Below are 12634 nucleotides of genomic sequence, written 5' to 3' on the forward strand. Positions count from 1 at the left end.
TATATATGTATATATACACACACACATATACATATATATATACATATATATATATATACATATGTATACACACACACATATATATATACATATATATATATACATACATATATATACATATATATATACATATATATACATATACATACACATATATATACATATATATACATATACATACATATATATATATATACACATATATACATACATATATATACATATATATATATATACACATATATACATACATATATATATACACATATATATACATACATATATATACATACATATATATACACATATATATACATACATATATATACACATATATATACATACATATATATACACATACATATATATATATATATATATATATATATATATATATATATCTATATATATATATACACACACACACTGTATCTAAAAGAAGTTTCCAGAAACCAGTAGTGCACCCAGACTTTTGACTGGTAGTGTAATATTGCGCAGTGTGTCCATATGGAGCACTAACAAAGATGAATGAACACACACACACGCTCTCATATGTGTAATATTTGAATAGGATTGTGGTGTTGATACAAAAAGACTCAAAAACCAAGCAGTGGGTTATGGGAAATGTTTTACTGCTTAACACTGGCCCATACACGGTATCACTCTAACACACAGCCATAAAGCACAGGAAAGATTTTGATGGATGGTGTTTACCTGTAAACTTTTTCATCTGTATTCTACTCTCAAACACAAACACACACACACACACACACACACACACACACACACACACAAGCAGGGTAAGGTCACTTGTTTGAAAAGCTGCATTGTACATTTGGATTAACTGCTGAGCATTTTACTGCTTTTAGAGAATAAAGAGATAAAAAAAAAAGTCACATGACTGAAAGCTCACTGGACTCTTCCATTATGTTCCATCTTAAGACAGTCAGTAAACAATGTCTAATTTGCTACAGAGGAATAAAACACTTCGGGGTGTATTAACACAAAGTTGATTATTTCCCAATAAGAACATGTCCCGAGGTGTTTTATTCCTCTTAAACCGCAGCAACTTGCCAATGATTACAATTTCTAACATGGACGACGGAGGTCATAAAGTACTCTTTATCCGTTCATAGCTACGTATGTAAGGTTGTGGAACGTCCCTGAAAAAAGAAACAAGTCAGTTCCTGTTATCACTTACACTAAGCTACATTATAGCTACGCTATATGTTAGGTTATAACAGCTCTTGAAGATAATAAGACCAAAACGAGACATGTTACTGAGCGACCGGAAAGAATACACTCCGCTCCCGTGGTGGAAAACTGACTGATACAAAGCTCTGACACTGGAGACTCCTTCCATACATGTAAGTTGTTTCGAACGTCCCCTTAGACAAAAATGATTTGGTTTGACTTTGTTAACTACCAACACATTAACAAAACAAAACAATTTGTTCATTATAAGTCGTCCATACAGATTCCTGTGAATGAGCTGTTACTACAGAAACGGAAACGTATAAGGACGAGCACGTGAATACCGACCTGCGATATGAATTACAGCCGGAACTACGCTCCAAATGAACCTTCTGTTTGCGAATTCAGCAGTGCTGAGGTATAATATTCTTTAAGCCAGTGGTCACCAACCTCATTCCTGAGGACATACCTTCTTAAAGACTTTAGCTCTAACCGTAATTGTGACCATCTAATCATTGCCTTAAGAAGTGCATTAGAGGTGGATTAGATTTTGGTTGGAGATGCAACCTGCAGGAAGGTAGATCTCTAGGAAGAGGGTTGGTGAGCACTGCTGCTTTAAGCTGTCTTTAAGAATAAACATTAAACATGATGTAAATAAAAATACAGGCTACGGGTTTAATCAATGATCAAACCATAGTAAGGAATTGTGGGTAGTGTAAAATGTCAACAGGTGGCACTGTGTTCAATACTATAAGGCTGAATGTCTTCTCCCTTCACAAGAGGTTATTATTATTTCCCCCCCGCTTATATTTCTTTTATGCAGCTGAATACTAAATGTTTGCTTTATCCAACCCTCTTTCCTTCTACTCCTCTTCTCGTCTCCTGATTTTTATTGAACCGGCGTGGCCTCTGTCTTTCCTCCTGACGTCACCAGCTGGATCAGACTGCCTGAGGCTGGCCGCTCTGACCCAGTGGCCCAGCTGTAGAACATTCTGGAAAAAGAGATAGAGCAGTGAAAATGACAGCAGGAATGAGAACGGGGGCAGGATAACGAGAGACATGAGAGACAGAGAGAGAGAGAGACATGATGAAAACTGGTATCACAAGCCCATGTAGAAGATTCCAGAAAGAAGAGAAAAGCCTCAGCTCTCAGTTATTATGTTTGTTTTAATTAACTAAGACCCCGCCCCCGATCGCAGAGCCGATTTCTATTCCTCCATGTCTCCTGCTTGCTCGCTAATCTCTGGAGCTCTGGCTCCTCCTGTGAGATTAGACGTTTCACCGAATCCACATCTAATCTTCCCATGTAACACAGTGGGTCAGCCTTGTGTGAGTTCCTCAGTACGCATGACTGAGATTACATTAGTAACTGTCTGCTCTATACATCACGGCACTCGCGAGAAGCCAAAAATACACCAGGTGGCCAAAAGGATGTGGACACCTGACCAGTGAACATTCCACACCAAAACCATGGGCAGTAAATTCGAGTTGGTCTCCTTTTTGCTCTTATAACAGCCTCCAATCAGGCTTTCCACTAGATTTTGGAGCGTGGCTCTGGGAATTGGTGTTCATTCAGCCACGAGGGCATTACTGAGCTCAGGAAATGGAGTCTGGAGTGAAGCTGGAGTTCATCCCAAAGGTGTTCAGTGGAGTTAAGGTCAGGGATCTGTACAGGACACTCGAGTTCTTCAACTCCAACCTTAGCAAACCATGTCTTCATGGAGCTCGCGTTGTGCACAGGGGCATTGTCATGCTGGAACAGGCTTGAGCCTCTTAGGGAAATCCCAGTGAAAGGAAATCTTAATGTTAGAAGACGTTCTAGACAATCGTGTGTTAACAAATTTGTGGCAACAGTTTGGGGACGACATGTGGGTGTTATGGTTAGCTGTGTGTGCACAGGTCATATAACCCATAAAATACAGTAAATGCAGCCATACACACTGACTACATCTGATTCGAATAAATTTAACAATATGTTCAGGAATTCTTTCAGGCAACTTGTATCTTTTATTTCATTCTAATCTAAGTCTAATGCGGTATTGTTATATCACAATAATACCATAAAACCTTGAAAAACGGGTAGGCACCTTTCGTGATCTGAAAAACATGTTTATTAGCTTTCCTGACAGACTTGCATCTTCTTGTCTTGAAATGCACACGACTTTTATGGAATACATTGAGCTATAATTTGCTTTGAATGACATGGTAGGCTTGTATATGGTATATTCTATAGTGGATGAGTTAAAGGTGAATTGCCATTTTTTGTTGCTATGTGATATACTAATTTAGTAATTTATAACCTGGCAACCCCAAAAGTGTTTTCCTTTACTGATCTGAACGAAAGCTTTTCAAAACCACCAGCATGTTTACTCTGTAAACATTCGGTCTCTGGAGGAACATCGCTGCCATCTTGTGGCCAAATCCATCCGTTTTACCATCGATTGAATGAGCGAATGGATTTAGATGGATTTATATTGATCCATCCATCCATCCATCCAATTTTTTCTTACAGTAATTACTAATGCACACTTTAAACACTCACTCTGCTATGTATTCCATTGGTGTCCAGCTGCTGAAGTCTGCATCAGGCATGAATTTCCTGTTCATTGGAGTATCCAAGGTAACCCTGGAACATGACATCGTAACGGGGTTATCTCAGAAAATCTCTGGAACAACAGCACAGGAGACAGCAACGAGAGGAGCGACACGCCATTTAAAGCTATGCTCATGACTAACACCAAAGGTGTGGAAACAAGCTTATTTCTGATCGATTCCATATCACGATATGGAACGTATTTCCAGACCTGTAATAATCCGAAAATTCACCATGGAAGAACACGTGATCCACAATTTTGCAATGACTCTCACTAGTATTTATTTAATTACTTAATTAATTTCATTTCAGGTTTCTAATCATGATTGGCATTTTTTTTTTTTCCCCAGCCCCAGAAAGTTCCTTAGCCCTGCCCCTTTTCCTTAAAAGGCAACTCACATGGTGTTCATAATTACAACAGAAGAATCTGGGTTTGGTTGGAAGAAAGGATAAGGCTTAAGTGTTTTTTGTTGGAATTTCAATTTGCATCACAGGCAGCAGACAGCGAGAGAGAGAGGAGGTTCATTGACTTTGCCGTCGCTTCGGAGACAGGACGTCAACATCATTTGAGCTGCCTGTGCGACTTGACGCAATTAAAGTAGGACGTCATGAACGTCCTAAAAATAAGCGGGTGGTTATTTTTAATAATACCACGTTGTGTCCGAATACTCGATTCTGATTGGCTGGAAAGTGTGCATTCAAACCATGTATACCACGGTCAGTTTAATCACCGTTCTAAATGAATGCGCTGCCTATAAACAACCGTAACCACAGTAACATACACTGAAACTCACAGCTTCATTATTACTAGACAGACGCCATTATTCTCTCTCTCTGGGTGGAACTCTAGATCTAACGACCCGTATATAAAATAACGAACGAAAATGAACTGTTATCTTGATCTTTTCAGTCAATTTTTGCGCTGCAAACAATCAATGACAGATTTAACTCGTCAGTGCTGGCACGTGACTATGGTATAGGTGGGATAATCCACGGCTTGTTTGTATTTTCGGGGCATACAGTGCCCAGATCAATGCAAACTAATTACAGGAACTAAAGCTAAGCTTCAGAGGAAGTGAAGACATCACAATCATTTGGATATATATTACTCAAGAGTGACTTATTCTTCTTTGGTGTCATTTAAAAACTGTATTAGTCTCTCACGACCATGTTTTGCTCAAGGACTCTAGATAAATCTAAGGTCTGGTAAGCCGAAAAGTCAGAATTCCTCAGCTGTCTCATTATTCATGGCGACTCTTTAAGGAGGTAGAGGAAAAATGCTGAGGCATGCAGCCTTTGATGAACAGATGTGTAGTTCAGGTTAAGACTAAGAGCAGCAAAAGCAGATTTGGGCTTATAAAAGATAGATAGACAGAGAGAGATAGAAGAAGAGCGCTTACGGGAGGATGGCCACGGCTACAGCGCCTGCAGGAAGCCCGCTGTTCTGTCCAGCCAGACTTTCGCACAGCTGATGCACTGCTGCCTTCGCCATGCCATAACCCACCATACCTACAGATAGAGAGAGAGAGAGAGAGAGAGAGAGAGAGAGAGAGAGAGAGAGAGAGAGAGAAGGCAACTTCAAGAAAATGGAGAGAATATCATCTTCACTGGCACAAGCATTAAAATAAATTAAATTAATAAATATAATATTATATAATCTGATATTAATTTTATGCCCAAGGGCCTATTCAAATGGCCTAGGTCCAACTGTATTCTTTCCCACGTTATGGAAATGCCAGAAATGTATGTAAATATACATAAATATGCAAATTAAGATACATAAATATGCACAATCCTCCACATCCTTTGTCCCAAATAGTTAGTCGGCTAGTTAACCTGCTATATATTCACTTAGCCTTAAATGTTGTGTTAGACTGTATGATTTGCATTAAGATAATGCTGTCAGTGACAAAAAAAGCACAAATTACGAGTTGTCAGAATGCTTTTGAGTTAACATTTATGGCCATACATTGTTTAATAGGACATATGCTCCTTCCCATTTTTTCACATCCCACGTCCTTTCCTCTTGAGTGAATTGTCTTTTGAATTCTATTCATGTTTGGTCTGACCATTGCATTTGCTAGTAAAAACACCGTTATACGCTATTTAATAGTAACTAACAACCCGTCTTTCGGATGAGACGTTAAAGCGAGGTCCTGACTCTCTGTGGTCATTAAAAATCTGTGTAGTATAACCGTAGAGTCCTGGTGAAATTCCCCCATTCGCCCTTATCTATCATGGTCCCCGAATAATCTCCATCCCTGAATTGGCTACATATCTAGTAACAGCCTAGATATTCGCTATTTTCCAGAGCCATATCTCCCTGCAGTTCTCACTTGGTTTCCCACTGAACGTAAGCAGGGTTGAGTGTGGCCAGTACCTGGATGGATGGGAGACCTCCTGGGGAAAGCTGAGGTTGCTGGTGGAAATTTTATTAGCAGGGCCAGCAGGGGGGTGCTCGCCCTGTGGTCTGTGTGGGGCCGAATGCACCAGTATAGTGACTGGGACACTATATTGTAAAAACAGCATTGTCTTTTGGATGAGACGTTAAACTGAGGTCCTGACTCTCTGTGGTCATTACAAAACCCAGACACTTACGGTAAAAGAGTAGGGGTATAACCCCGGTATCCTGGCAAAATTCCCCCATTGGCCCTTCTCTATCACGGCCCCCTAATAATCCCCATCTCTGAATAAGCTACATCACTCTCTCCTCTCCATTAATAGCTGGTGTGTGGTGGGCGTTCTGGCGCACTATGGCTGCCGTCGCTTCATCCCGGTGGATGCTATACACTAGTGGTGGTTAAGAAGATTCCATATGCTAGATTTCCATGTCTCAATCCTTGTTTTCCGACTGTTCCTAGTTTCAAGCCTCTAACTCTAGTGCCTAAGATTTCTGAACTAGTTGCAACGTCTCAGCGGTTAATGCTATGGGTTACAAAGCAAAAGGGTGTTCAAATCCCAGTCCTACCAAACTGTCATGGCTCGGCCCTTGAGCAAAACCAATAATGAGATTCACAATGTTGACATACTAGCATTAGTTTTTAACAAAGTGAATCAGCCCTAACCCTTTCCCTTTAAATTTGTGATTAGACAGGTAACAGACGGTTTAAAAAATTATACCCTGCACCTTTAAGTGTATGGATTTATGTCTTCCTTTGCTCAGATCTAAGTGATATTAGAATATATTGGTAATACCAACATTTTGGCTGTAACAATGCAAACTTTCTTATTTGGCACGACTGAGCATCTACAGAATCTACAGCAACCAGAAGCTGTTCGGATGTGGTGAAAGGCACAGCACACATCTGTACTTCGTACACAAACATCTGGCTTGTACACTGCTCTGCACTGGAGTGGCAATATCTCCCAGCCATAAACACTGATAAGAGATTAGACTTGAACTTTGGACTGTGATTTCGAACTCTTCTCTGTCCAACATGAAGCTCGCTCACCATTCTAATCTCCTGAAAAGACTAAACCTTGTTGCAGACCCTGCCCCCTCTCCACATGTTTGGAGCTTTGGCATCTGGAACCAATAACCAACTTTATGAGACCGTGAGCGCTTCTTTAAAGAACAACAATATTACTCGAACCCCAAAATGAAGCCCAGACATGCCAAAATGTCTTATGGAGAATAAGCCAATGAGAATGAGGGGTGTATAGCTGCTTCCCCACTGCTAAAGCGAGGAACTTCTGTTTTTTGCGACCTTTGACCTGAAAATATTAACTCCAGGATAAAAATCAAAGTGTGCTCACATGCTCTACAACTGGAGCTTAGGCTTAAATTCTTTAAATGCTTTAAATTATTTAATCTGCCATCTAACAAGACATGTTTTCAAAGTTTCTTCAACATAAGCACCATTAAGACACCATTACGACATTCTTATTTCCATTCAATTATGTAAAGATTTGACTCTGAATAACCGAGAGTATGTGTGAAATGTTAGTGTGCTAGCATGCTTAGAGTTGACATGTCTGTCAGGAACATTTGCTTTTTAACTCAATCGTTTCATGCCACAGATCAAACACTGAAAACGGAGAATCCCATCATGTCCTATCAAAGCAGCACTCTTAGCTGCGGGGCATGCCCTGTTTCTGGCACTGCTGTGTGGATGTGAGATGGAGAGAAGAGAGACAGGTAGAAGAGAGAGACCATATGTGCTGAGCTAAAATGCTGAGTCATGTCTCCACCCAGCTGTGCAGCCAATCACTGCAGCCGATTCAGGGCAGTGTGCTGATGAGGGGGTACGAGGGGGATGCAGGATTAAGGGCAATCTTCTGGTAGAATGTGTATTTCTGAGAAGTGTACTGATGAGAGGGCTTTAATTAAACTTGAGTGGGGTGTATGATAAGGTGTGATAAGGTGGTCCTGGGTAGGGTGTATGTTAAGCTGAACTTGGGTAGGGTGTATGATAATGTGGTCTTGTTAGGGTGTATGTTAAGGTGGTCTTGGGTAGGGTGTATGTTAAAGTGGCCTTGTTAGGGTGTATGATAAGGTGGTCTTGGGTACGGTGTAAGATAAGGTGGTCTTGGGTAGGGTGTATGATAAGGTGGCCTTGTTAGGGTGTATGTTAAGGTGGTCTTGGGTAGGGTGTAGGATAAGGTGGTTTTGGTATGGTGTATGTTCAGGTGGTCTTGTTAGGGTGTGTGGTAAGGTAGTCTTGGGTAGGATGCATGATAAGGTGGTCTTGGCTAGGATGTATGGGTAACGTGGTTTTGGTACAGTGTACGATAAGCTGATGAGGGGTTAGTGTTGTCGGCATTGTATAGGGTGCATGTTTCAGTGAATCTGTTTTTATTTTGCATGCATGTTTCAGGTTAATTTTATTAGGTGACGGATAAAAGTTTTAATAAGGGTGCATGTCTTCTAATATGGGAATTTGGGAGGGGTTTAGGGAAGGGTTCATAATAAATATAGCGGATTTCAGATAGGGTGCGTGTTTCAGGTTAACGTTCTGATGTCGGGATTTGGGGTAGGGTGCATTTTTCAGGTTAAAGTGCTGATGTGGGGATTTTGGGTGGGGTGTATGTTTTAGGTTAAAGTGCTGATGTGGGGATTTTGGGTGGGGTGCACGTTTTAGGTTAACATGCTGATGTGGGGATTTTGCCGTGTGCAGGCAGTAAAGCCTATTGTGCTCAGCCAATCATATGACATGTGCTTTAATCTGGGTCTTTAAGAGATTTGAGGTCATGTGGGTGAAATTTAAAGGCACAGAGTAACATAAGCATCTCGCATACTAAATTTGAGCTTTTGTATGCATTAATTGCATATGCATTAATTAATCACTTTAGTCGAGATGAGACAAAAATATTGGTTCACCTTGAACGTATGCGCACACAAACACTACAAATAAAACTTTAAGAGGGCATTTTCTGACTATAACTGCTAAAGCATATAGTAAATACCAATTAAGTCCTTGACTGCCTGTGATACTACTAAGTAGTACAAGAAAATAAAATCGCAGCAGATCAGGAGTACTCTGGTCTGTTCTACGAAAAGGATATCTGTCATATTGGTTTAAAGTACACTCTATATACGTTTCGCTCTATTTGAGTTGTGAGGGTCACATGGGTATAAGCCAAGGTCTCTCAGATATCAGTCTCAATTAAGTCATATTCTTAATCTAGTTTATTTTAAAAAGTCCAGGCTGTAATTTTAAAATTGATTCTATACCTGTGATTCTACAGGTGTGATTCTATACTACTAGACACTTCTACCAGAGCGGACTCCACATGTCTAAACCTTTACAAAGTCACTGCATCGTTAAATTCTTGCTATTTCTACGTAGTCACACATGATAGGTGTGGAAACTAAGCGATGTCTTCAAACAACAAGCAGTTTATGAAAACTTCAACTGGCCTTGTATTATTAGGATTTAATATAAGAGATTTAATCAGGTATGATTTTCGATACGGGCACCTGGAGTTCCGCTGAGTGAAGCCTTGGCTCCGGTCAGCGTGAGCAACCCTCCAGGCTTGAGGTGCTGAGATGCCAGATACGTGGAGATGGTGGACGTCCAGACACTCTGTTTCCACATCAAATCGCTGTTCTTAAACACGTCTGCAAAGATAGAAAATGAGAGCGAGTGAGAGAGAGTAGAGGATAAGCGGTATAGAAGATGGATGGACGGATGGAGATAGAGTAGGAGGCGAAATCCAGATCGATACTAAACAGGTTTTATCAACATGAAATATCACGTGCGTGTCTAAGTTACACTAGTGGCTACTTTATGTGAAAATTGATGTCTAAATTAGAGATGACACAATCCTATTTCAAATATATCATTGTCGGGATGAAATCGGCAGAGAATATTGGCTTTCTGTAATAGATGAACACGCTATGATAATATGCTCTTTATTTTATACAGGGACATTTTGTTTTGTTTTGTATTGTTCATGAATGATGAGTAAATATTACACTGGAATTAAAAAAAAAAAGCTGTGGTTTTGTTTAAGTTGCGTTGGTGGTTATGTCTTTTTTAAAGTCACGTGTTTGAGTACGATCATTTTACGGCCATCTTAAGTGAAGTGCTTCAGTTAAACTGTATATTTTAAAACTTAGGAATAAAAACACATGTCAGATTGGTGTCGGTTAAAAAAAAAAAAAAAAAAAAGAAGAAGAAAAGAACAGAAAAGAAAAATCGTGCCATCTCTAGTGTAAATCTCAAAAAGGTCCTTATTACATTCAGGTCAATTTACATAAATTGCTTTTCTTGTTAATATTTCGGTATTTTTTATGAAATCTAAAGCCTCGGACGTGCTTTGCTTGGGACATCATTTTAACAGGTGTGTAGTTATGTACAGTATGATCATTCAAATACACATAATACTCATTCTGGACCTTTGGAGGCACAGTTTCCCCCGGCCCATCCTCCGGCCACACACACGATGGCGTCCACTTTCTGGTCTCCCAGCAACCGAGCCACGTCTGATGTCACCTACATAAAAAAAAAACAAACAAACAAAAAAAAAAACACAGCACGTCTGATCAAAACCAGTCAGACTTTGTGTGTTCAAGATCCATTTATTACGCATGAGTCAACAATCAATTGTATGATATAACACACAATATTCTAATCATGGTCATTTTGGCACAAAACAGTTCATTTACTACGTTTACTGGATGTTGGTCATAAAACATTTATTAAGGTAACATATAAAACATTGTAAAGTAATGGTCAGGAGTGTAACCACCATAGCTCCATTAAGATACCATAGTTAAATATGTAATAACTGATGAATAAAACACCGCAGGGTATGCTGTTATAGGAAAATGATCAACGGTGGGGTGATGTGATGCGGGCTGACACGAAGTTTGACAGCGTTGGAGGATTATGAGTGTTTAAGTTCAGCTGTTTTTAAAGACACTATATGAGAATGTTTGTGGACACCTGACCATCACACCCATATGTCCTTGAAACTTCCCATTCCAGTAACCACCACTCTTTTGGGAAGGCTTTCCACTAGATTTTGGTGCGTGGCTGTGCTCATTCAGCCACAAGAGCATTAGTGAGGTCATTGGTGAGGGATTGGTGTTGTGTGAGGAAGCCTGGGATGTAGTCAATTTATCCCAAAGGTGTTCAGCGAGGGCTCTGTGCAGGACACTCGAGTTCTTCCACACCGACCTTGGCAAACCAGGTCTTCACAGAGCTCTAGAGATTTATGCACAGGAGCAGCTCGGGGTTCAGTGTCTTGCCCAAGGACACTTCGGTATGTGGAGTCACGTGGGCCGGGAATCAAACCGCCAACCCTACGACTAGTGGACGACATGCCACCTGAGCCACATCCACCCACGTGTCAGTAGAAAAATCCAACTCTGAGCCACATCCACCCACACCCACGTGTCAGTAGAAAAATCCAACTCTGAGCCACATCCACCCACGTGTCAGTAGAAAAATCCAACTCTGAGCCCTGCCAAGATCCATTTAATTGAAATTTCTGCTTGATCATAACACAATACAAACCTTCTGATAATAGCTTTTAACCATGACCTAAATTTGTGCAGTTATCGAGGTTTTAATATCAGCACATGCTTATTACAATCTATTCCAACCAACAGGCTTGATTCGCTGTCTTGGGTATAAACAATGACATATCAGTTTACCAGGCAAACAAGAGAGGCAAATCTGTTCGCACGGATTAACAAGGACGTCATTGTGTGTCCTCCATCCAGTCTCATTATATAAGGGTGTGAATGATGTCGATGGCAGACACAATAGATTGGATGATGAGAAAGGATAGGGCTCACTGGATGTCAATACGCGGCTGTGTGAGGAAATTGCCTCGGCTGTACGGATATGGAAAATAAATGGCGTTTCCTTGGTAGCGGCTGTGTAATAAGCCATTTACGTCGGAACAGATGGGATAAAGGCAGATGATGTTCTCCTCCCACCGAGGCTAAGGCCAGGAATTCATTTCAGAGGTTTAAAATGTTCAGAATTTACAACAAAGTTATTTGTTTTTGGGTGAATGTAGCGTTATAAAACATTCTTAATGTCAATTACAGTTTCACCCATAGTATGAAACGGGACGCAGAATGACGAGAATTTTTCATGTGTGTGCTGACACCGGAGACTGCTTCTTCCATCATCTCGCATGTTAAATAAACATCGCCTTAACATTTCAGTTAGGATACATTTTTATTTTATCTTTGCACATTCTTTGCACCAGTCCCTGTAGATGAACTGTTACCACAGAATCCGTAACATATTAGAACGAGTGCATTAATATAAACCTGCGATTCGCCTTGTAGACAGAACCAATCGGATTCGGGCGTTCAACATCGCTTTATAATGCATGTGAAATAGTGCGTAGTGTGCCATTTGACAAGCAGCTTAGGCTTTCATA

The 12634-nt window shown here is 40.3% G+C and overlaps 1 protein-coding gene across 1 annotated transcript in view; it reads right to left on the minus strand.

Moving 5' to 3' along the window:
* Window positions 1-611: 611 nt before the first annotated feature.
* The window catches only part of qdpra (quinoid dihydropteridine reductase a), a 13903-nt gene continuing 1880 nt past the window's right edge, over window positions 612-12634 (minus strand). Inside the window, exons 3-7 of the mRNA XM_053631783.1 lie at window positions 10629-10725; window positions 9708-9848; window positions 5188-5296; window positions 3737-3820; window positions 612-2186 (exon numbers count right to left, since the gene is read on the minus strand). Of these exons, the coding sequence (XP_053487758.1) occupies window positions 2084-2186; window positions 3737-3820; window positions 5188-5296; window positions 9708-9848; window positions 10629-10725 (534 nt within the window). The 3' untranslated portion in view covers window positions 612-2083. The remainder of the gene's footprint in view (window positions 2187-3736; window positions 3821-5187; window positions 5297-9707; window positions 9849-10628; window positions 10726-12634) is intronic.

This window comes from Ictalurus furcatus, chromosome 8, assembly GCF_023375685.1.
Source record: "Ictalurus furcatus strain D&B chromosome 8, Billie_1.0, whole genome shotgun sequence".
NCBI classification, from domain to species: Eukaryota; Metazoa; Chordata; class Actinopteri; order Siluriformes; family Ictaluridae; genus Ictalurus; species Ictalurus furcatus.